The sequence below is a fragment of the Salmo salar genome, chromosome 25 (genome assembly GCF_965601325.2).
Source record: "Salmo salar chromosome 25, fSalSal1, whole genome shotgun sequence".
NCBI classification, from domain to species: Eukaryota; Metazoa; Chordata; class Actinopteri; order Salmoniformes; family Salmonidae; genus Salmo; species Salmo salar.
Genome location: NC_138315.1, coordinates 37,377,423 through 37,403,433, shown reverse-complemented (window position 1 = coordinate 37,403,433; position 26,011 = coordinate 37,377,423). Strand labels below are relative to the sequence as shown.

General features: G+C 43.9%; 1 protein-coding gene across 5 annotated transcripts; it reads left to right on the top strand.

Moving 5' to 3' along the window:
- The first annotated feature begins 66 nt into the window (after positions 1 to 66).
- Positions 67 to 26,011, top strand: LOC106586686 (butyrophilin subfamily 2 member A1). 5 transcript variants are annotated; one of them, XM_045707503.2, is made up of 6 exons: positions 69 to 572; positions 9,873 to 9,931; positions 22,335 to 22,421; positions 22,563 to 22,874; positions 23,527 to 23,672; positions 23,935 to 26,011. In XM_045707503.2, exons 1-6 carry the CDS (start codon positions 559 to 561, stop codon positions 23,992 to 23,994), a joined length of 678 nt encoding a protein of 225 aa, XP_045563459.1. In that variant the 5' UTR covers positions 69 to 558; the 3' UTR covers positions 23,995 to 26,011. The 5 variants fall into 5 exon arrangements, with proteins under 5 accessions (XP_014029700.1, XP_045563459.1, XP_014029697.1 ...); XM_014174222.3 differs by having other exon boundaries at positions 130 to 572; positions 22,110 to 22,421; XM_014174224.3 differs by having other exon boundaries at positions 133 to 572; positions 22,110 to 22,421; positions 23,941 to 26,011.

Here is a 26,011-nt window from a genome sequence, read left to right as displayed (position 1 = left end):
GAGTGACGTCACAGATTGAAACGTTAGCCATTTCACATCGGTTACTCAAACAATGTACCAGGCAGCTGTGATTTACAACCTGATAGCAATATTTTTTTGAACTACCAAGAAATGTATTAGTGAATTATATGAACATTGGATTGAACAGCATCCATCTATTCTTCCAACAATGCCTTACTGTATGTCATGAAATTATGTGTAAAATATAACCTATTTTTAAAACCTTGTGTAAAGGTGTGTTCTTAAAAGCAATCGCTCTGGGCGTTCGTTAATTCAGAGCGTTGTCAGATTGTCCGGTCATAAATTCTGAGCGTTTCGCTCATGGAGCATTCAGTGAGCGCACACTGGACACGAGCGGAGGAGTAGGATTGATCCGAGTGTTCTGATCTCACAACCGCAGACAAATAAACAAGCTAATCGACCAATTTCTGGAACCGTGACGTCAAAGAAAAAATTTGAGTTGAGACTGCTGACTCACTCTTTCCACGTTTGCCGTTCAACCCGGATTCACTCCAAACTTTGATCTCCTGCTTACATTCATTATAATTTCTGCAGAAAATGGAAACCTATAGGTAAGTTAATGATAATATGTTCATGCAGTATACTTTGACTAGATCGGTAGTAAAACATGGAAGTGAATTTAATGTATTATGTGTGGGCAGAGGGAATTAAGCTATTATTCATATTTCACATCACAAAACATTCACTTCATTTTAAGGGGTCTTTATTACAGTGTGAATACACGTCTTGTAGTTAATTGTCATTACAACATGCAACTAACTGGTGGTAATTTCAGTGTGTAATTGCAGGGGTTTTAACAACAAATGTTACCATGCTTGTCGATTTAGTGTTAGTTTCATAACTGCATCTGATTAATTAATAACTGTCACAAGCTTTTAATATCATGTGGACAGATACACTGGGTGTCCAATATTACAAGGGTTGGAGGCTCAATAGGCTCTAATTACCTACCAGTGAATGCGCACTCTTCAAAATCTCTTCAAAGTCGTTGCTAGCACATGCCCCCAAAAAGTGTACCATGTGGGTTAACTTGGTTGTTACATTACAGCCTTATTATAAATTGGATAAAATAGTTTTCCTCCCTCATCAATCTACACACAATACCCCATAATGACAGAGTAAAAACAGGTTTTTAGACATTTTAAGAAAAAAAACTAAACTATGAAATAACACATTTACATAAGTATTCAGACCATTTACTCAGTACTTTGAAGCACCTTTGACAGTGATTACAGCCTTGAGTCTTCTTGGGTATGCAGCGTCGCTGCACAGCTTTTTTCAAGTATCTCCAGAGATGTTCAATCGGGTTCATGTCCGGGCTCTGACTGGGCCACTCAAGGAGATAGAGACTTGTCCCGAAGCCACTCCTGAGTTCTCTTAGATGTGTGCTTAGGGTTGTTGTCCTGTTGGAAGGTGAACCTTCGCCCCAGTCTGAGATCCTCAAAGCAGGTTTTCATCAAGGATCTATCAGTACTTTGCTCCGTTCATCTTTCCTTCGATCCTGACTTGTCTCCCAGTCCCTGCCGCTGAAAAACATCCTCACAGCATGATGCTGCCACCACCATGCTTCACCATAGGGATGGTGCCAGGTTTCCTCCAGATGTGACGCTTGGCATTCAGGCCAAAGAGTTCAATCTTGATTTCACCAGACCATAGAATCTTGTTTCTCATGGTCTGAGTCCTTTAGGTGCCTTTTAGGAAACCAAGCGGGCTGTCATGTGCCTTTTACTGAGGAGTGGCTTCTGTCTGGCTACTCTACCATAATGGCTTGATTGGTGGAGTGCTGCACAGATGGTTGTCCTTCTGGAAGGTTCTCCTGTCTTCACAGAGGAACTCGGGAGCTCTGTCAGAGTGGCCATCTGGTTCTTGGTCACTTCCCTGACCAAGGCCCTTCTCCCCAGATTGCTCAGTTTGGCTGGGCGGCCAGCCAGTTCTAGGAAGACTCTTGGTGGTTCCAAACTTCTTCCATTTAAGAATGATGGAGGCCACTGTGTTCTTGAGGACCTTCAATGCTTCAGACATTTTTTGGTAACCTTCCCCAGATCTGTGCCTCGACACAGTCCTGTCTCGTAGCTCTATGGACAATTCCTTCGACCTTATTGCTTGGTTTTTGCTCTGACATGCACTGTCAACTGTGGGACCTTATATAGACTGGTGTGTGTGCCTTTCCAAATCATGTCCGATCAATTTAATTTACCCCAGGTGGACTCCAATCAAGCTGTAGAAACATCTCAAGGATGATCGATGGAAACAGGATGCACCTGAGCTCAATATTGAGTCTCATAGCAAAGGTTCGGAATATTTATGTAAATAATGTATATTTTTTATAAACTGGCTAAAATCTCTAAAAACCTGTTTTTGCTTTGTCATTATGGGATATTGTGTAGCTTGATGAGGAAAACAATTAATTTAAGAATTTAAAATAAGGCTGTAACGTAACAAAATGTGGAAAAAGGGAAGGGGTCTGTAGACTTTCCGATTGCACTGTAGATGCCCTCACCCGCTAGTGACATAATGCTGACTCTACTTTGGTCTGACCCCGCTACAGGCTTTCCAGCAAGAACCAGACAGATGTGTCCATATTCAGAGTTTTATTCTCTAGTTCACCATCACACATCAGCACACACACACATAGAAGTGATTTTTGTGTGGTTCTAAGGAAGGCAGAATAAACTAACATTAGGATCCATATACAAGAGGCTAATGAAATATACATACAATAGTAAAGAGATGACGTGATATATATGGCATGCTGTTCTAACAGTGGATGCTATAGTATAACATGCAAACACTTGGATATTCACACAGCAGGAATATAGAAGTACCCAGAGAGAGAAATAGAAGGCCTAGGCACTTAAGATTTATGTCCCTCTCTCAGGCCTGGCTACAGATCTTATCTGATCTTAGAAGGCACTGTTACTAGGCTCCTAGGTCATTAATCAAAGTGCACATGCAAATAGTATTTGTCCCTTATGGAACCTCTAGAAACTCTGCAATGTTGCCCTCTGATACAGTAGTATCATCTCTAGGCTATACATTGCAGCGGTAACATACAAACAATATAAACCTTGCTGATACACATACTGAGTATTCAACAATGATAATGACCTTAACACTTATTACAAATGTAGTAATGATAACCACACTAAACCGAGGTAGCATGCACGGGATGCACACAAACAATGCTATCATTAGCTGGAAGCTATCAAAATAACATTACTTATCTACAAATATCTAGCGCAGGGCAGCTATAAACAACAATCATCACACCAAATGTCCCCAAATTTACATGCCAACGGACACACACAACACTCTATTAACCTGTTAGGACTAGGGAGCAGTATTTACACGGCCGGATAAAAAAACGTACCCGATTTAATCTGGTTATTACTACTGCCCAGAAACTAGAATATGCATATAATTATTGGCTTTGGATAGAAAACACCCTAAAGTTTCTAAAACTGTTTGAATGGTGTCTGTGAGTATAACAGAACTCATATGGCAGGTAAAAACCTGAGAAGATTCTGTACAGGAAGTGCCCTCTCTGACCATTCCTTGAGCTTCTTGGCTCTGTTTATTGAAAACTGAGGATCTTTGCTGTAACGTGACACTTCCTACGGCTCCCATAGGCTCTCAGAACCCGGGAAAAAGCTGAATGATGTAATTCCAGCCCCTGACTGAAAAACATTATCGCCTTGGGTAAGTGGCCGATCAGAGGACCATCAGACTGAGGCTCGTGCACGAGGGGATCCCATGTTTTTATTTTCTCTCTCTTTGAACGTAAACACGCTTTCCCGGTCGGAATATTATCGCTTTTTTACGAGAAAAATTGCATAAAAATTGATTTTAAACAGCGGTTGACATGCTTCGACGTACGGTAATGGAATATTTAGAATTTATTTGTCACGAAATGCGTCGTGCGCGTCACCCTTCTTTACACTTCGGATAGTGTCTTGAACGCACGAACAAAACAGAGGACATTTGAACATAACTATGGATTATTTTGAACCAAACCAACATTTGTTATTGAAGTAGAAGTCCTGGGAGTGCATTCTGACGAAGAACAGCAAAGGTAATAACATTTTTCTTATAGTAAATCTGACTTTGGTGAGGGCTAAACTTGGTGGGTGTCTAAATAGCTAGCCCTGTGATGCCGGGCTATCTACTCACAATATTGAAAAATGTGCTTTCACCGAAAAGCTATTTTAAAATCGGACATAGCGAGTGCATAGAGGAGTTCTGTATCTATAATTCTTAAAATAATTGTTATGTTTTTGTGAACGTTTATCGTGAGTAATTTAGTAAATTCACCGGAAGTTTGCTAGTATGCTAGTTCTGAACGTCACATGCTAATGAAAAAGCTGTTTTTTGATATAAATATGAACTTGATTGAACAAAACATGCATGTATTGTATAACATAATGTCCTAAGATTGTCATCTGATGAAGATCATCAAAGGTTAGTGCTGCATTTAGCTGTGGTTTGGGTTTATGTGACATTATATGCTAGCTTGAAAAATGGGTGTCTGATTATTTCTGGCTGGGTACTCTGCTGACATAATCTAATGTTTTGCTTTCGTTGTAAAGCCTTTTTGAAATCGGACAGTGTGGTTAGATTAACGAGAGTCTTGTCTTTAAAATGGTGTAAAATAGTCATATGTTTGAGAAATTGAAGTTATAGCATTTCTAAGGTATTTGAATAACGCGCCACGGGATTCCACTGGCTGTTACGTAGGTGGGACGAAATCGTCCCACTGGCCCTAGAGAAGTTAACCTCTCTAGGGTCGGCGGGACGAAATCGTCCCACCTACTCAACAGCCAGTTGAATCCCGTGGCGCGTTATTCAAATACCTTAGAAATGCTATTACTTCAATTTCTCAAACATGCATGTTTTGTTCAATCAAGTTCATATTTATATCAAAAAACAGCTTTTTACTTTAGCATGTGACGTTCAGAACTAGCATAACCCCCGCAAACATCCGGTGAATTTACTAAATTACTCACGATAAACATTCACAAAAAACATAACAATTATTCTCTATGCACTCGCCTCGCATGTCCGATTTTAAAATAGGTTTTCGGTGAAAGCACATTTTGCAATATTCTCAGTAGATAGCCCGGCATCACAGGGCTAGCTATTTAGACACCCACCAAGTTTAGCCCTCACCAAAATCAGATTTACTATAAGAAAAATGTTATTACCTTTGCTGTCTTCGTCAGAATGCACTCCCAGGACTTCTACTTCAATAACAAATGTTGGTTTGGTTCAAAATAATCCATAGTTATGTTCAAATATCCTCTGTTTTGTTCGTGAGTTCAAGACACTATCCGAATGGTAAAGAAGGGTGACGCGCACGACGCATTTCGTGACAAAAAAATTCTAAATATTCCATTACCGTACTTCGAAGCATGTCAACCGCTGTTTAAAATCAATTTTTATGCCGTTTTTCTCGTAAAAAAGTGATAATATTCCGACCGGGAATCTGTGTTTAGGTTCAAAGACGAAAGAAAATAAAAACATGGGGTCGACTCGTGCACGCGCCTCAGCCCATTGTCCTCTGATAGAGCACTTGCCAAAAGCGCTAATGTGTTTCAGCCTGGGGCTGGAATTACATCATTCAGCTTTTTCCCGCCTTCTGAGAGCCTATGGGAGCCGTAGGAAGTGTCACGTTACAGCAAAGATCCTCAGTCTTCAATAAACAGAGTCAAGAAGCTCAAGGAATGGTCAGAGAGGGCACTTCCTGTACAGAATCTTCTCAGGTTTTTGCCTGCCTGCCATATGAGTTCTGTTATACTCACAGACACCATTCAAACAGTTTTAGAAACTTTAGGGTGTTTTCTATCTAAAGCCAATAATTATATGCATATTCTAGTTTGTGGGCAGTAGTAATAACCAGATTAAATCGGGTACGTTTTTTATCCGGCCGTGTAAATACTGCCCCCTACCCCCAACAGGTTAAGGAAACAGCATAATAAAGGTCCGTCAGCAGCAAACACTTGATTCTTTCTCAAGGTGGCAGGTGAACACGCTCTAACTTGGGCGGAGCCCTGGAGTGCGCCCAAGCGCCCTGATTGGTTGGATGAACAGATGCGTGAAGGGTCTGAAGGCCATTCAGATTGAGAGGGCCGGCTTTTTTCTTTTTACAGCCGCCCCTGGATTTCTGGTGGAAATCCACACATCTTAAAAGGCCTCAATGTGGGACTTAGTTCTGAAAGGGCCTAGTTCTATCCAGCAGGACAGGTAGGGCAGAGGGGCAGAACAGCGAAGGGACCAGACAAGGCCGGGTCCAGTCCTAGTGTGCATCTGGCCGAACTAGAAGGGCAGCTGATCACTTTAGAGGACCATGCGGGCCAGTAGGGTACTGGCTCCGGTGTGCATAAGGGGCTTAGGGGCCGCCCCAAGAAGAAGGTGCACGGAGACGCAGCGACAGTCCTGTGCCGCCCCATGGAATACCACTGGTATGGCGGAGGATCTTCTGACTCAGCTGGTGCTTTGCAGCTGGGGCCCATCCGTGTGCGCCGAGTACAATGCCGGAGGCTGGCTACAGCTGGAGGAGGTAGCTTGCCTACTGCCGCAACGAAATTTGGCATTTCGGCCACCGCTGTCGTTTGCAGGTCACTGGTTGGTGACTCTCTCCCCACTGCTGAAGACGATGGCTCCCATGGTGGAGCAGGTGGGGACCCCTGGACGAGGCTTTTCAGGGATCTGGAGGCAGGTAACGGCTGGGCCCCAGAAACGAGGTCAGGTGGTCTCTCGTGTGGCAAGGGCTGAGGGTCGTCCAAGTCAGGGAGCTGAGGGCCTAGCAGGGCAAGAAACTCAGGGCCTGACACGGCAGGGGACTTGGAACCTACTACTGACACTGAGGACTGCAACCCAGGTATGGAGGGAAGCTGCGAGCCTAGCTGAGCAGGGAACTTTTAGCCTAGTGCTAGTGTAAGTGAATGGGCGCCGGCTGAGGTTGAGGGCTACGAACTGGCTAGGGACAGACTGCATATCTAGAGAAGCAGATAACTCTGAGCCAGCGGGACAGGAAACCAATGGCCTAGAACAAGGGCAGGTGGTTTGGCGTGTAGCACTGAGGGAGCTGACTGCTTTTTGACTGAGGCTGCAGACCAACTGAGGTCAGAGAACCTATTGCCTAGCGGAGCAGTGGACTGAAGGCCGACTAGAGCTGGAGACAGCAAAACTAGAACGGCTGAAGGCTGGGAGCCTAGTGCTGATAGTGTTGGGCCTAACAGGGAAACTGACTCTGGACCTGAGAAGGTCAACGACTGAGGGCTAGTAGAGCTGGAGAAACTGGTACCTTTGAACCTAGCGGGTCAGGAGCCTGATAACCAACCTGGGCTAGGGACTGAGGGCCGACTAATGCTGGAGATAGCTGACCTAATGCAGCTGGAGACTGAGGACCTAGTGCTAGGGACTGAGGACTGAGAACCCAACACAGGTAACTTGTGGTTTAGCAGGGCAGAAGGCTGTAAGCCTCACGGTCTAGGTGTCTGTGGACTGACTGTTTCTGGAGACAGCGAGGCTAGTGCAACGAACTTAGGGCCTAGTAAGGCAGGAGGCTTTAAACCTTTTGAGATAGGCAACTGCCTGCCAACTAATGCAGGGGGCTGAGATCTGAGCAGGACAGGAGACTGCAGACCTGAAGATGGGGCAGATAACTTAGGGCCTAGCATGGCAGGGGGCTTTAAGCCTGGTGGACTAGGATGCTGCATACCCAATAAGGAGTGGTCTGCGGTCCATGCAGGGCAGGATACTTAGGGCCTGGCAGAGCAACAAACGTAGGGGCTACTAGTGCAGGGAACTGTAAACCTAGAAACGGCAGAGGACTGGGGTCTAGCACTATGGCATTAGTCCGGGAACCTAAGTCAGAACAATGTGAACCTGCAACTAGGTGCCAGAAACTGAAGGCCGGGTACTGGCAGAAACTGAGAACTTACCAAGGGGGCAGGATTGACTGGACCTACCGGGAAGGTAGGGAGCTCTAGACTTACTTGAGAGGCAGGAAACTTGAACCCTACAAGAGAAGTAGGGAATTCTAAACCTGACTCTCCCAGGAAGGAGAGTTCCCTTCCCTGACCCTACCGGGAGGGAAGGGAGCTCTGACCCTGTCCAGGAAGGAATGGAACTCTGACCCTACCAGGAAGGAAGGGAACTCTGACCCCCTGGGGGAGGCAGGGAACTGGACAACTAGCTCAGGGGGACATCAGGGGTGATTTCTGATGGGTCACCTGCAGTGATGTCTGGCGGGTCCCCTGAGGCAAGGTCTGGAGGTAGGACCCTCGGTGCTGGAACTAGCTCGGTGTTGGCAGGCGGGGCTGGAGAGGCCCCAGCTTCCTGGCTGCACTTGACATCTGCAGTAGCTGCAGGCTGTGGCACTATTCTAGGAGCGGGCGAAGAATCCATTGCGGGCTTGGGCCTGGAGCAGGGAGGGGCCCCTGAGGGAGAGCAGGTAGAATCTTTGTGGCTGAAGGTTCCACGGTAGCATACAGTCGAACCTCGAGCACCAGAGTGTCTGCCTCGGCCAGCAGGGGGCTCCCACTAGGAGGAGAGGATGGCTCTGCAACGGCAGCCAGAACAGGCCACATGGCAGCGGCTGGCTGTGGCTCCACGACTGGAGCAGGAGTCTACTCAACTGTGGCTAGTCGAGAAGCTGGCTGAGGAGGGGTGCAGACATAGGTGTCGTGGACTGTGCACTCTGGAGTTGCCTTTATCTGATGGGGAGCTGGACAGCAGAAGCGGACCTAGCGATCTGTTGGGTTGGAAGGACCTAACAGGACGTCGGTCGAAATAACCTTTTTGTGCAGCTCATGAAACATAGGACCAACACTTTATATGTGGTGTTTATATTTTTCTTCGGTATATGGCATGCTGTTCTAACAATGGATGCTATAGTATAACATGCAAACACTTGGGTATTCACACAGCAGGAATATATACAACAACAACAAAAAAATGCATGAAATTAAATGTATGCATTCACTACTGTAAGTCGCTCTGGATAAGAGCATCTGCTAAATGACTAAAATGTAAATGTATATATAGTATGTAGCCAGAGAGAGAAAAAGAAGGCCTAGGCACTTAAGATGTATGGCCTTCAAGCCTCCCGAGTGGCGCCGCGGTCTAAGGCATTGTGTCAATACAGGTCCTGGTTCAATCCCAGGCTGTGTTGCAGCCGGCCGCGACCGGGAGACCCATGAGGCGGCGCACAATTGGCCCAGCGTTGTCCGGGTTAGGGGAGGGTTTCGCCGGCCGGATTGTACTTGTCCCATCACGATCTAGCGACTCCTGTGGTGGCCTGGGCGCAATGCACGCTGACACGGTCACCAGGTGTACGGTGTTTCCTCCGACACATTGGTGCGGCTAGCTTCCGGGTTAAGCGAGCATTGTGTCAAGAAGCAGTGCGGTTTGGCGGCGGCATGTTTTGGAGGACGCACGGCTCTCGACCTTCGCCTCTCCTGAGTCTGTACGGGAGTTGCAGCGATGGGACAAGAATGGTACTACCAATTGGGGAGAAAAAGTAATTTTTATATGCACTACTGTAGGTAATCACGCACAGTATTTTACCAGCAACAAGGCAATTTGATGGAAAATGCGCAGGAACATTTGCATATTGTTTTTATGCAGATTTTAGAATATTTGTGTGAAAATCTGTCGCCAATTGGATGGAAACCTAGCTAGTGTTTCCTTTTTACATTTATGTTATAAACAATATCCTAAATCTAAAGCTATCCACCAATCAGACAATATCAAACCACCACCTATCCTGCAATGCAATTTGTGATTCTGTTATGGTTCTTCATGTTGATCAGCAAGCCTCTGACATATGTATCCATTTTCACCTTCAGAACACACATTGTCATGTGGACTGTCCTGTGGTTAGTAGCAGTCTTCCTGTGTGCCTCAGGTAAGTTATTCTCATTGCCTCAATAGAGACATGGTGTAGATGCAAGTTTAGGAGGGGTGGTAATGGTCAGCAATACATCTCAATTGCTTATAGTGTTATGTTGTCTTAAACTCATGTCTCTTGTTGTAACACATCCTTAACCTCTGTGGATATTCAGTATATCTTCAACTGAGACATGGTTCTGAGGTGCATGTTGTTTCTTTTTTCCTCAATGAAGACTGTTAATCAAGCAGAATCTTAATAATTGCAGTTGTCTCTCCTCAAACCTTTTTGTCACACCCACACATTCTCAGTTCTCCTTTCTACTCCCCCTCGTGTGTGTGTGTGTGTGTGTGTTTAAAGTAATATCCCATTCATCCATCTATCTATGTGTGTGTCAAATCAAATCCAATCTAATTTTATTTGTCACATGCTCCGAATATCCTCCCACATGTCACACATCCTCAGTTCTCCTTTCTACTCCCCCTCCTGTGTGTGTTTACAGTAACATCCCATTCATCTGAGTGTGTCAAATCAAATCCAATCAAATGTTGTTTGTCACATGCGCCGAATACAACAGGTGTAGACCTTACCGTGAAATGCTTACTTACCAGCCCTTAACCAACAATGCTGTTTTAAAAAAATAGAGTTAACAAAATATTTAGTAAATAAACTAAAGTAAAAATAAAATTCATAAAAGTAACACAATAAAATAACAATAATGAGGCTATATACACAGGGGTACCAGTATCGAGTCAATGTGCGGGGGTATAGGTTAGTCGAGGAGTTTGTGTGTGTTTACAGTAACATCTCAGTCATCCATCTACGAGTTTGTGTTTACAGTAAAATCCCAGTCATCTATCTACAATACCATTATTATTTTCACATGCACGTATACACTTTTCTTTGTATATCTCAATGAAGACTGTATATCAAGCAGGCCCACACTGTTGACCTTTGAGAGAGAAAGATATAACTTTTGTTATTGCTGCTTGGCAGCTTCAGGACAAGAAGAGACTTCATCAGCAAAAAGTTGTTTACTCCGAATGGGAAACATTTCGCCAAAAAAAAAGGTTTATATTGGACAAATTCAGCCTGGGTCTTACCAGGACACACAGGGAGCCCTGCCACAGGCATCCTGTGTAACACAGCTGAAGTCAAGCCTGGGTGGGGGGGCTTGACTTACTACAAGTTTAGATTACAAATTTACCAATCTAAAAACATTTAGCTGACATGGGCTAATTGAGTGACTGTTCATGCACAACCAAATTTCGAAATTGCACCTTGTATGTTCTATTATTCTAACTCTCAACAGTAAGTTGAGACCCCAACTGAGTTCCTGTGTGTGAAACTGGTCCGCGGGCCTACAGAAGGGGGGCCGCATGCCAGTTGCCCATCCCTGCTCTAGGCCATTGTCATAGTCCTGGAGGGCCGATGCCACTCGTTCCATAGTCAATAAATCCATGAATTCTCTTAACCAAATGTCCATGCTAAGCACTGCGGTTTGCACTCTTTCCATTTCATAAGTATTGTGCATTTGACTGTTAGGAAGGCCAATGCAATGATACATTGCGTGGTTCTAGGTTGGATATTGTCCACCCTACTTCCTAACAGGCACACCACAAGACAAAGTGGGATACATACACTCAAAATTCCAGTCAACATATAATCTACATCACTTTTAACGACTGGACATTTCCAAAACAGATTCATTGGTGTACCAACCTCACCGCAGCCATGCCAACACAAATCTGAAAGGCTTTGATCCATGTTTTTCAACCTGTGAAGTGTGATATAATCCCTGTGCAAGTCCTTCATTTTAATAATTGTATACCTTAGACAGTTAGATATTGATGTTGTGTTTTTCCATATTGCATCCCACTGTGCTGCGGTGAGAGATATACCCAAGTCCTGTTCCCAGTGTATCGGAGTAGGGCTGTTGCTGTTAAGGGAGGAGAGGCGAATGGGCTTGTATAAGGCGGAAACCATTCCTTTCCAATTAGCAGCATCCCTCAACTAAGTCCATCACACGTTTAGATCCCACATCAATACCCTTTGAGGAAATACATTTTATTATTGACTTGAGCTGTAAATAGGGTGGAAATGCTATATCATTCAGGCCAAACTCTGCAATCAAATTTTTAAATGGTATGATATCACCATCCCTTATGACCTGCCTCACCTGAATGATGTTTTGGCATTGCCAGGTAATATTAGCCAATGTCTGTTTCCCAGAAGTAAACAAGGGGTTGTTCCCTATTGGACATGAAGGGAGGAATGCTCCATTGATAAATAACCTTTTATGAAGTATCTTTGCCACTTCACATGGAAACTCCAGTAGTAGGTTATTTATCTTACAGTGGAACTTGGGGTAATACCATAGTGATAAGGAGATTGTCTTATGTTCTGTCACAGTTTTCTCCTCTAGCCACTCCCAGCTGCCTGCTATTGTCCCATTTCTATTCTCCCATGACAATAGGCATCTTGCATTATAAAACAAGTAATACTAATAAACATCAGGAACACCTAATCCACCCTTGCTTCTTGACATGGACAGTTTTTATGGTTAATTCTTGGTTTCTTATCTTTCCACAACAAGCCAGAAAATAAACGACGTATCTCTTTAAACCAGTACTGAGGAAACTGAAGTGGTATCGCTGACCCAAGGAATGATAGTCTAGGGAGGATGTTCATCTTTATCACTGCTCTACCCCATAGTGATGAAGGTAAAACTGTCCATCCCTTAATCTCAACCCTAATGGTTTTTAGGAAACCTGGTCCATATAGATCAAATATCTTACTGATATTTATCCCTAGGTATTTCATACCTTGTGGTTTCCATATGAAGGGAGGTGTGGTGGTTCAGGAATATCCTCACCTCTTACTCCAATTCACTTTATATCCAGAAAATTGGGCAAACCCTCTTATAAGCTGTAGCACCCTCGGTATGGAACAGCTGGGATTTGAAAGTGTTAGTAAGATATCATCAGCTTATAGGTTGGTTTTGAAGTCATGACCATGTTATGTGTGATGATTGTGAGGTGCTATACAAATTCGACAGACAAGATGGGGACTTCAAACAGGCCTATTGTACGTCAAGAGAACTGTAGCCTACAGATGGGTTAAATGGAAACTGAAATCTGGACACTGACTGTAGGTCTATAACCTCTCATATAGCCTTAATATTAACTCCTGCAGAATTAAGCATTTATTGCAGTAAAATGTTACACCAAATGTAGGCAAAATTTTGACTTGGCAACAGGAGAGGAAATATGATTTCTTTCCTTCAGCATCTTGAGAGAATGCAAATGACACCTACATAACGTCTGTAGAGGTGCACCTAGTGTTTTTTTGTTTGTTTTTGTGTTGGAAGGTGATGTCGGACCAGAGTTTACACACCAATCATTTTTTTATACCACTACATCACTGGCTAGTGGTAGACCTATTAGAAGTTCATGGTAATACACATTGTAGCCTAGTCTAGTAAATTGACCTTGTGTGTTAGGGTGACCATCCCGTTTTCCCCGGGACAATTTCAGCCCTATTTCAGGTGTCCCGACTTTTCAGGCTACAAAAAAGGTAAATTTGTCAGTTTGACGCATCAATTAATGTAGGCCTAATCAATGGCAATCGCTGAATGTCATTAGGCACACATTTTGGTGTTTTGTAAACACCCAATAAAGACCCCCCCCCCTTTAATTGAAATCCTATGCAGTCTTGTCTGTTGTTTTGTAGTTTGATATTGAGCTATTGTAATTTGTGCTTTGGTGTAATTGTTATGTATTGAAATCTCAACACTAATATTCAACCTTAAATTGTGGGTTAAGTTTTTCTGGAGGAAAGGAGGGTCGAGGTGAGGAGGAGTATTATTTAGGATACTGTTTGAAGAGGTAAGGTTTCAAATAAAATCTAATTTTATTTGTCACATGCGCCGAATACAAGATGTACAATACATACAATATGACTACAACAACCTTACTGTGAAATGCTTAGTTACAAGCACTTAACTCTTATTTTTGGCTAAGAAAATATTTACGAAATAAAAAAGTAACGAAATAACAATAACGAGGCTATATACAGGGGGTACCAGTACCGATTTCAATGTATGGGGGTACAGGTTAGTTGAGTTAATTTAGGCAATATGTACAATAAGGTAGGTGTAAAATGACTATGCATAGAGAATAAACAGCGAGTAGCAGCAGCGTAAATGTTAAGGGGGGGTTAGGGTAGCCTAGTGGTTAGAGCGTTGGGCTAGTAACCGAAAGGTTGCAAGTTTAAATCCCCGAGCTGACAAGGTACAAATCTGTTGTTCTGCCCCTTCACAAGGCAATTAACCCGCTGTCATTAAAAATAAGAATTTGTTCTTAACTGACTTGCCTAGTTAAATAAAGGTAAAATAAAAAAAATTGATTAGCTGTTCTGCAGTCTTTTGGCTTGTGGGTAGAAGCTGTTAAGAAGCCTTTTGGACCTAGACTTGGCGCTCCTGTACCGCTTGCCGTGTGGTAGCAGAGAGAACAGTCTATGACTAGAGTGGCTGGAGTCTTTGACAATATTTAGAGCCTTCCTCTGACACCACCTGGTATAGAGATCCAGATGTTTTTGGAAGATGGGCAGGGACTCTGCTGTCCTAGCTTCAGGGGGAAGCTGGCTCCACCCTTGGGGTGCCAGGACAGAGCTTGGACTAAGCTGAGCGGGAGCGGGGTGACATGAGAGAACTTGGGAAGGTTGAAAACCAGGTGGGCTGCAGCATTTTGGATAAGTTGCTGGGGGTTTGATGGCATAAGAGGAGAGCCCAGCCAACAGTGAGTTGCAGTAGTCCAGACGGGAGAGGACAACTGCCTGGATTAGAACCGTCACCACTTCCTGTGTGAGGTAGGGTCGTACTCTACGGATGTTGTAGAGCATGAACCTGGAGGAGCGGGTCACTGCTTTGATGTTTACAGAGAACGACAGGGTGTTGTCCAGGGTCACGCCAAGGTTCTTTGCACTCTGGGAGGGTCGACACTGTGGAGTTGTCAACCGTGATGGAGAGGTCTTTGAGTGGGCAGGCCCTCCCCGGGAGGAAGAGCACTTCAAGGTTGCGCTTAAGGTGGTGGGCCTACATCCAAGTTAAGATATCTGCCAGGCCTTCAGAGATGTGTGTCGCCACCTGGGTGTCAGAAGGGGGGAAGGGGGAAAATAGTTGTGTGTTATCCGCATAGCAATGATAGGAGAGACCATGTGAGGATATGACGGAGCCGAGTGACTTATAGAAAAAAGAGGAGAGGGCCTAGAACCGAGCCCTGGGGGACACCAGTAGTGAGAGAGAGAAAAGGAAACAAAGTAGTGATCCGAGACCTGGAGGGGGGTTGCAGTGAGATTAGTAGGTGAACAGAGACCTGGAGGGGGGTTGCAGTGAGATTAGTAGGAGAACAGCCTCTAGTAAAGATGAGGTCAAGCATATTGCCTGCCTTGTGAGTTGGAGGGGATTGGGAAAATGTGAGGTCAAAAGAGGCAAGGAGAGGAAAGAGTTGGAAAGAAATGAATCGAAGGCCGACGTCATGAGGTTATGTGTTTAAAGTAATAACCTGTCATCATTTCTAATCTCTCAAAACATGATGTCAAATATGATCTCAAACACCACCTGCACTGCCAGCTAATTGACTGAACAAAAATAGAAATGCAACATGTAACAATAAAGATTTTACTTAGTTACAGTTCATATAAGAAATCATTCAAATGAAATAAATGAATTACGCCGTGATCTATAGATTTTACATGACTGGGAATACAGCTATGCATCTGTTGGTCACAAATACCTTAAGGTAGGGGCGTGGATCAGAAAACCAGTCAGTATCTGGTCTGACCACCATTTGCCTCATGCAGCGTGACACATCTTCTTTGCATAGAGTTGATCAGGCTGTTGAGTGTGGCCTGATGGCCAACTCCTCTTTAATGGCTGTGCGAAGTTGCTGGATATTGGTGGGAACTGGAATAAGCTGCCGTATAGTGCCTTGCAAAAGTATTCATCCCCCTTGGCTTTTTTCCTATTTTGTTGCATTACAACCTGTAATTTAAATGGAATTTTATTTGGATTTCATGTAATGTACATACACAAAATGGTCCAAATTGGTGAAGTGAAAAAAAAAACAAAAAAAAAAAAAACATTATATGAAATTAAAAACGGAAAAGTGGTGCGGTCATATGCTATGAAGCCCCTAAATAAGATCTGGTGCAACCAATAGCCTTCAGAAGTCACATAATTAGTTAAATAAATTCCACCTGTGTGCAATCTAAATGTCACATGATCTGTCACATGATCTGTCACATGATCTCAGTGTATATACACCTGTTCTGAAGGGACAAAGTTGTGGAGAAGTACAGATCAGGGTTGGGTTATAAAAAAATATCAGAAACTTTGAACATCCCACGGAGCACCACTAAATCCATTATTAAAAAAATGGAAAGAATATGGCACCACAACAAACCTGCCAAGAGAGGGCCGCCAACCAAAACACATGGACCAGGCAAGGAGGGCATTAATCAGACAGGCAACAAAGAGACCAAAGATATCCCTGAAGGAGCTGCAAAGCTCCACAGCCGAGGTTGGAGTATCTGTCCATAGGACCACTTTAAGCCGTACACTCCACAGAGCTGGGCTTTACGGAAGAGTAGCCAGAAAAAAGCCATTGCTTTAAAATAAGCAAACACGTTTGGTGTTCGCCAAAAGGCATGTGGGAGACCCCCCAAACATATGGAAGAATGTACTCTGGTCAGATGAGACAAAAATTGAGCTTTTTGGCTATCAAGGAAAATGCTATGTCTGGCACAAACTCAACACCTCTCATCACCCCGAGAATACCATCATGCTGTGGGGATGTTTTTCCATCAGCAGGGACTAGGAAACTGGTCAGAATGATGGATTGTGCTAAATACAGGGACATTTTTGAGGGAAACCTGTTTCAGTCTTCCAGAGATTTGAGACTGGGACGGAGGTTCACCTTCCAGCAGGACAATGACCCTAAGCACACTGCTAAAGCAACACTCGAGTGGTTTAAGGGGAAACATTTAAATGTCTTGGAATGGCCTAGTCAAAGCCCAGACCTCAATCCAATTGAGAATCTGTGGTATGACTTAAAGATTGCTGTACACCAGCAGATCCCCTCCAACTTGAAGGAGCTGGAGCAGTTTTGCCTTGAAAAATGGGCAAAAATCCCAGTGGCTAGATGTGCCAAGCTTGTAGAGACATACCCCAAGAGACTTGCAGCTGTAATTGCTGCAAAAGGTGGCTCTACAAAGTATTGACTTTGGGGGGTGAATACTTTCTCAAGCCACTGTACACGTCAATCCAGAGCATCCCAAACATTTTTACATTTACATTTAAGTCCTTTAGCAGACGCTCTTATCCAGAGCGACTTACAAATTGGTGCATTCACCTTATAATATCCAGTGGAACAACCACTTTACAATAGTGCATCTAAATCTTTTAAGGGGGGGGTTAGAAGGATTACTTTATCCTATCCCAGGTATTCCTTGAAGAGGTGGGGTTTCAAGTGTCTCCGGAAGGTGGTGGTTGACTCCGCTGTCCTGGCGTCGTGAGGGAGCTTGTTCCACCATTGGGGTGCCAGAGCAGCGAACAGTTTTGACTGGGCTGCGCGGGAACTGTGCTTCCTCAGAGGTAGGGAGGCGAGCAGGCCAGAGGTGGATGAACGGAGTGCCCTTGTTTGGGTGTAGGGCCTGATCAGAGCCTGAAGGTACGGAGGTGCCGTTCCCCTCACAGCTCCGTAGGCAAGCACCATGGTCTTGTAGCGGATGCGAGCTTCGACTGGAAGCCAGTGGAGAGAGCGGAGGAGCGGGGTGACGTGAGAGAACTTGGGAAGGTTGAACACCAGACGGGCTGCGGCGTTCTGGATGAGTTGTAGGGGTTTAATGGCACAGGCAGGGAGCCCAGCCAACAGCGAGTTGCAATAATCCAGACGGGAGATGACAAGTGCCTGGATTAGGACCTGCGCCGCTTCCTGTGTGAGGCAGGGTCGTACTCTGCGAATGTTGTAGAGCATGAACCTACAGGATCGGGTCACCGCCTTGATGTTGGTGGAGAACGACAGGGTGTTGTCCAGGGTCACGCCAAGGCTCTTAGCACTCTGGGAGGAGGACACAAGGGAGTTGTCAACCGTGATGGCGAGATCATGGAACGGGCAGTCCTTCCCCGGGAGGAAGAGCAGCTCCGTCTTGCCGAGGTTCAGCTTGAGGTGGTGATCCGTCATCCACACTGATATGTCTGCCAGACATGCAGAGATGCGATTCGCCACCTGGTTGTCAGAAGGGGGAAAGGAGAAGATTAATTGTGTGTCATCTGCATAGCAATGATATGAGAGACCATGTGAGGATATGACAGAGCCAAGTGACTTGGTGTATAGCGAGAATAGGAGTGGGCCAAGAACAGAGCCCTGGGGGACACCAGTGGTGAGAGCACGTGGTGCGGAGACAGATTCTCGCCACGCCACCTGGTAGGAGCGACCTGTCAGGTAGGACGCAATCCACGCGTGGGCGGCGCCGGAGATGCCCAGCTCGGAGAGGGTGGAGAGGAGGATCTGATGGTTCACGGTATCAAAGGCAGCAGATAGGTCTAGAAGGATGAGAGCAGAGGAGAGAGAGTTAGCTTTAGTAGTGCGGAGAGCCTCCGTGACACAGAGAAGAGCAGTCTCAGTTGAATGCCCAGTCTTGAGGGAGCTCAATGGGTGGGATGTCTGGTGAGTATGCAGGCCATGGAAGAACAAGGACATGTTCAGCTTCCAGGAATTGTACACAGATCCTTGCGACATGGCGCCGTGTATTATCATGCTGAAACATGAGGCGATGGCGGTGGATGAATGGCACAACAGTGGGCCTCAGAATTGTGTCACGGTATCTTTGTGCATTCAAATTAGATCGATAAAATGCAATTGTGTTCATTGTCTGTAGCTTATGCCTGCCCATACCATAACCCCACCGCCACCATAGGGCACTCTGTTCACAACGTTGACATCATAGAACCGCTTGCCCACATGACACCACACACACATTCTGCCATCTGCCCGGTACAGTTCAAACCAGGATTAATCCATGAAAAGCACACTCCAGTGTGCCAGTGACAATGGAAGGTGAGCATTTGCCCACTGAAGTTGGTTACGACGCTGAACTGCAGTCAGGCAAGACCCTGGTGACGACAATGAGCACACAGATGAGCTTCCCTGAGACGATTTCTGACAGTTTGTGCAAAAATGATTTGGTTGTGCAAACCCACAGTTTCATCAGGTGTCTGGGTGGATGGTCTTAGGCGATATAGCAGGTGAAGAAGCCGGCTGTGGAGGTCCTGGGCTGGAGTGGTTACACATGGTCTGTGGTTGAGGCCGATTGGACATACTGTCTAATTCTCTAAAACGACTTTGGAGGTGGCTTATGGTAGAGAAATTAACGTGAAATTATCTGGCTACAGCTCTGGTGGACATTCCTGCAGTCAGCATGCCAATTGCACACTCCCTCAACTTGAGTTAACTTTGGCATTGTGACAAAACTGCACATTTTAGATTGGCCCTCTATTGTCCCCAGCACAAGGTGCACTTGTGTAATTAAAATTCTGTTTAATCAGTTTCTTGATATGCCACACCTGTCAGGTGGATGGATTATCTTGGCGAAGGAGAAATGCTCACTCACAGGGATGTAAACACATTTTTGCCCAAAATTTGAGAGAAATAAGATTTTTGTGCCTATGGAACATTTCTGGGATCTTTAATTTCAGCTCATGAAACATGGGACCAACACTTTCAAAGATGTTGCATTTATATTTTTGTTCGGTATATGTCCCAAATGAATTGAAAAGATCGGCACCACATGCCCCCATGATGACTTCTAATCATTATTGATCCAAGGAGGAGCCCAATGCAGCTAGACGCTGCTTAATGGAAAACATGGTCGTTGTGGATGTTGTTTCAAAGCCAAACAATGAAATGGACATCACTTTCTAAGGTGATGATTATAGTTATAGGGCAGAATTTTATATTTTCATAATTAATAGGCTGACACCAGGGCGGCAGGGTAGCCTAGTGGTTAGAGCGTTGGACTAGTAACCGAAAAGTTGCAAGTTCGAATCCCCGAGCTGACAAGGTACATCTGTCGTTCTGCCCCTGAAGGCCTTCACAACGACTACCTTATACACACAAATGTAAAGGGGTATAAATATATGAATGAGCGATGGCCGTTCAGCATAGGCAAGATGCAGTAGATGGTATAGAATACAGTATATGCATATGAGTAATGTAGGATATGTAGACATGATTAAAGTGGTGTTATTTAAAGTGACTAGTGACTAGTTTTACTGGAAACACACACACACTCGCAGTCTTGTTTAACTTACCTTGTGGGGACACACAATGTACACTGCATTCGGAAAGTATTCAGACCCCTTGACCAAACTGAGTAATCGGGGGAGAAGGGCCTTGGTCAGGGAGGTTACCAAGAACCCATCTCTGCAACACTTCTCCAGTCAGGTCTTTATGGTAGAGTGGACAGATGGAAGCCACTCCTCAGTAAAAAGGCACATGACAGCCCGCTTGGATTTTTCCAAAAGGTACCTAAAGGACTCCCAGACCATGAGAAACAAGAGTCTCTGGTCTGATGAAACCAAGTTTGAAATCTTTGGCCTGAATGCCAAGTGTCACGTCTTGAGGAAACCTGGTACCATCCCTATGGTGAAGCATGGTGGTGGCAGCATCATGCTGTGGGGATGTTTTGCAGGGACAGGGACACTGTCAGGATCGAGGCAAAGCTGAATGGAGCAAAGTACAAAGAGATCCTTGATGAAAACCTGCTCCAGAGCACTTCAGGACCTCAGACTGGGGCGAAGGGTCACCTTCCAACAGGACAATGACCCTAAGCCCACAGCCAAGACAACGCAGTAGTGGTTTCGGGACAAGTCTCTGAATGTCCTTGAGTGGCCCAGCCAGAGCCCGGACTTGAACCCGATCAAACATCTCTGGTGAGACCTGAAAATAGCTGTGCAGCAACGCTCCCCATCCAACCTGACAGAGGTGGAGAGGCTCTGCAGAGAAGAATGGGAGAAACTCCACAAATACAGGTGTGCCAAGCTTGTAACGTCAAACCCAAGAAGACTCAAGGCTGTAATCGCTGCCAAAGGTGCTTCAACAAAGTACTGAGTAAAGGGTCTGAATACTTATGTAAATGTGATATTATGTATTTTTTTTAAACCTGTTTTTGCTTTGTCATTATGGGGTATTGTGTGGAAATTGATGAGGGGAAAAAAACAATTTAAATCAATTTTAGAATAAAAATACCTAACAAAATGGGGAAAGAGTAATGGGGTCTGAATACTTTCCGAAGTCACGGTAAACATTCAAAATCCTATTTTCCCTAAACCTGACCGTAACATTAACCCCAAAATCTAACCTTAACCCTAAACCTGACCGTAACATTAACCCCAAAATCTAACCTTAAGCCTAAACCTGACCGTAACATTAACCCCAAAATCTAACCTTAACCCTAAACCTGACCGTAACATTAACCCCATAAATCTAACCTTAACCCTAACTCCTAAACCTGACCGTAACATTAACCCTAACCTTAACCCTGACCCTAACCTTAACCTAATTCTATCCCTAACACTAATTCTGCCTTAACCCCAAACCCCCTAGAAATAGCATTTGAGCTTGTGGGGACTAACAAAATGTGTTTGTGTTAGTTTACTATTCGTGTGTGGAATATACCCACAGGTATAGTTAAACACATCCATAGATGGATGACTGGGATTTCACTGTAAACACACACACAGGAGGAGTAAAAAGGAGAACTGAGGAAGTGTGGAAGTTTGTGTGGGTGTGATAAAAATGTATAGATACAATTGACTAAGTCAGATTTAAGATTCTGCTTGATAAACAGTCTTCATTGAGATATGAAAAGTGTGTGCGCTTGTGTGTGTGTGTGTGTGGTTCCAATAATGTGATGTGATATTGCACAATAACCGTTATGAGAGAAACCACATGCCTCCTTTTTAAAGCCTGGTTCTTCTTGTTTACTGTACTCCTCTGTGCCAAGGGGAGATTTTGTTGTTGTTGCCATTTCCCAATGTTTGTTCTTATCTTGTTAAAGACCAATGCAACTTCCCTAAAACATGATTGAAATTAACCTTGAACCTGCTCAACTGGGCTTTAAAAAAATATTCTAGCCCATTTGGAGCCGCTCCAAGCTATTGTGGGACAAAACGTCCTTCTGCAATGCCCCTGCAAGAAGAGAAACGAGAGAATGGACATTAAATGGCAGTTAGAAGACCATACCACCGTGCTTCACCACAGTGGGAGTCATAACACCACAAACATCGGGGAAGGATATCAAAACAGGGTCAGTCTCTTTCAGAATGAAGACAAAGACAACTGTTCCCTGCTCCTCTCAGGCATCACTGTCGCAGACAATGGAATGTACAAATGCTTCTTTCAAACCGAGACTTTGGTCTACATTCACATCACTCTGAATGTGGTTGGTAAGACATTGGTTTTGCTTGTTTTTTTGTTCATTGTCATTCTGCTATTGGTTGATTTATTTGTTTTCTCCAGCCCCCTTTTCTACTTCATAAATTACTCCATTTCAGGCATGCTGTAGTTGATTTATCTCTCCTCTCCAGCCAGCTACAGTGTCTGTATGTACCAGGTACTAGACCAGGCTTCGGTGGGTTTCGGATGGGGAGAGGGGTTCGGGGTGTACCAGTGTAAAGCCAACGGGGGATACCCAAAGGGCCAGATTCACTGGAAGATGGGTGGACATCCTCTGGTGAACACCTCCAGGAGGGATGAGACCCACCTGGATAACTCTACAGGACTCTACAGTCTGACCAGCAACCTGACCATGGATCGGAGTCACGGTGAAAAACTGCAGTGTATGGTGGAGAACACAGACCAGGCTTCTAAACTCAACTCCACCTGCAAGGAAAAGCCTGGTGAGTACAGGAGACTAGTGACACCAGTAGCCATAACACAGCAGCAGTAAATCATGGTACTGTAGTCAGAGTGAGGAGTTTCAGCCCCATAGTGATTTCATTGAAGAATGTTGGTTAGAGTCTCAGCTTGTACCCAAAAATCCAAAAACATCTGCATAGGAATGCATGAGAATGAAAAGCTAGGAGTGGCTGCATGCGCATGTGTGTGAAAGTGCATGAGGGTGGGGGAATCTAGGGGCAAGCACAGGCATAAATACAGAAAAGGAAAAACAAACTCTAAGCTAGAGTGAAACTACAGAGAAACAACAGCGTTATCTTTGGGACTAAACTATTAGCATTACCAATGTGTAGATAATAGTGTTTCCTCTGGCTGAACACAAATGTTTGGATAAAAATGTAGAAGCTGGAATACACAGTGATGTGTTGAAGAGTAGTAGACAAAGAAAGTTACACTGCTGTGACAAATAGGGAGGAAGTTAAAGTTTCATTTGGAAAGCCTTCTCACCACTTGGTCAAGTTACACTAAGAGGTCTGCCTTTTCAAATTCCTCAGCTTTTTGGCTTCTCCGTCTCTCATCTAAAACGTGTTTTTGGAGCATTTCATAGTTTGCATTAACTATTTATATGTTTTCTGTTTCCTCTCTGCTTTCCAGTATACATTAGAGAGAGTCTATTGGAGAGTCCTGATAAAGTAGCAGTAGCAGCAGGTGTGTCTGTCAGCGTGGTTGTGATGCTTGTTGCGGGAGTCCTGCTGGTGATCTTCTTACTGACGAGATGTCACCGGCGTGAAACGTCAACGGTGAGCCCTTGTCCTTATTATACCACTGTGATATCAGTCCAAGTGTTAATGCTGCTTGGATCTAGAAAAAATGCCAGCATCTGGGCACAAAACAGAGAGCGAACTGCAAAGGTGTTCGAATTACAAATAAAAAAAGACTAATAACACTAACAAACCTCATACCGTACTTACACATTCAATTTGATATTGATGCACCTAAATAGTGGTTGAATAGAGCAGTTTCAGTCCTTGTGTGTGATTCATGTTTTGTTTTGCCTGGAAGAAGCAGAGAGACATGGAGGAAAGAAGCGTGACCCAGCAGTTGAACATGTATGAACACTGAGTGTGTGGAGCATCTTCTCCCTCTGATACAACAATCTCTCCTCAACTGACGGACGACAAAATGGAGGATGGTGACTTGCAACAAGACAATCTGAAACTTAAAATAATGCCTGTGTTCAAAGTAGCAATGTGGAGCAGCATTGAGCAATGTGTTGTACTGTCATGTCTGAACTATATTCTGTGGTCATTATGCGATGAGGCAGGAAGTGAAAGAGAAGTGGAGAACAGCATGATGGGAGAAATGACTGGTCAAGGGACTGAACATGAGCTGAACTCAGTAAATGAAGTCCAGAGAAATCCCAAGAAATAAAGTAGACCTAAGGCAGCCTGTATATTGCAATTATAGAGTTTACTAACTACAGGTACATTCACATTTCTAAGAAGAGAAGCAGATGATACAGGACTACTATAGTTAACAAGAGTTTCCATGATGGCTGTTACATACATCTACCGCATGTTCCTAGTGTTACCCATTTGAATCATGTTGATAATTTATGTTGATAATTCATGTTGATAATTAGTTTTCATGTACAGCAGTCATTTCGCCATTTAAATGTGAATTTAATTATCTGAATATGTGAAGAATTGGACATGATCAATGTTTTCATTGCTGCTTATTATTTTTATTATTATGTAGCTTGCTGTGAAACAAGCATGTCATGGAATGACTAAATCAAAAGATTAGTAACTCTTTGGTCCAGGGTCCGTTTTGTTGTATTATTAACCATATTGGTTAAGCTTACAACACAGGAAGAGCTGATCGGAAATCAGGGAAATAAAATTACTTTTTATAGGTCTTGTCCCGAGGGACCAATACAAGTTTCACATCTGTGTTCATATTTATTTTGTGAGAAAAAAAACTACAGACATTATACAAATACACATATATCCACCCACCCCTCCCCTTTCCACCCACATGACCTGCTTATTTGAGTACAAATATCAAAGTTGTGATTTTAAACTGTTAATTGTTGGAGTCCCTATGTTGATACTTGGTTGCCTGGGTGGTAGGTACAGTGTAGTTAGTCATCATTAAGCAGTAAGAGATTGGCAAGACAAGGGATTGGTTTAGATAAAATGCTTGATAATGATGAAGCCACAGACTGCCAAAAGGAGAACATCTGTTTTAATATTTTTATACCACTTTTATACCAGTTGTATTTTATGCTGTAAGTGACAATACTGGCTGTTTTTCTGTGTGTGAAAGTATTGTTCAGTCGTTTTTATGTGTTTGTAGTGTTGGAAAGTAGCTGAAATTGTCTGCCCTCTTCCCTCTTGGTGTTTCTTTTTCAAATAAACTGTATGTACTGTGAATATGAAATTAGATAATAAACACTATATTAAATGCCATAATAAACCCTATATTAAAGCACAGCATTGATTGGCACTGCTACGCAGATGATACACAACCTCACATTTCTGTGTCACCAGAGGATTCTAGCTCCACGGATACATTATTAGACTGTTTTAGTGAGTTAAATACTTAGACGGCTCACAACTTCCTCCAGCTAAATCAAAACAAGACCGAGCTACTTATTGTTGGAGCCAAAGCACAGCGAGAGAATCTAGCAGCATATTTTAATTCACAGGCAATAAAGCTAAAACACCAGGTAAAAACCTAAGTGTTATTTTTACATTCCGAAGTAAACTTCGAATCACACATTAGTAATGCGACCAAAATTGCTTTTAACCACCTGAGGAACATTTCGAAGGTGTGGACGTTTCTCTCTCAGGCTGATACAGAGAGACTCATCCATGCTTTTATTACATTCAGGTTTGACTACTGTAATGCTCTGCTGTCTGGTCTACCCAAGAAAGCCATTGGTCAACTGCAGAACATACAGAATGCTGCAGCACGGGTACTGACCGAGAGCACACATTACACTGGTTTTAAGGTCTCTGCACTGGCTGCCTGTGAGTTCTGTAAAGCATGTCTGAAATGTTCTGTATAAAAAAAAGCTTGATTTGATTAAACGTCAAAATATAAATGCAATATTAAATGCTACATTCTAATCGTC

Excerpts from the sequence above, each read along its gene's own strand:
- LOC106586686 (XM_014174222.3), top strand. Across the intron at positions 22,422-22,562 it reads CATCACTCTGAATGTGGTTG|CCAGCTACAGTGTCTGTATG; the intron begins GTAAGACATTGG and ends TCTCCTCTCCAG. Across the intron at positions 23,673-23,934 it reads ACCGGCGTGAAACGTCAACG|AAGCAGAGAGACATGGAGGA; the intron begins GTGAGCCCTTGT and ends TTTGCCTGGAAG.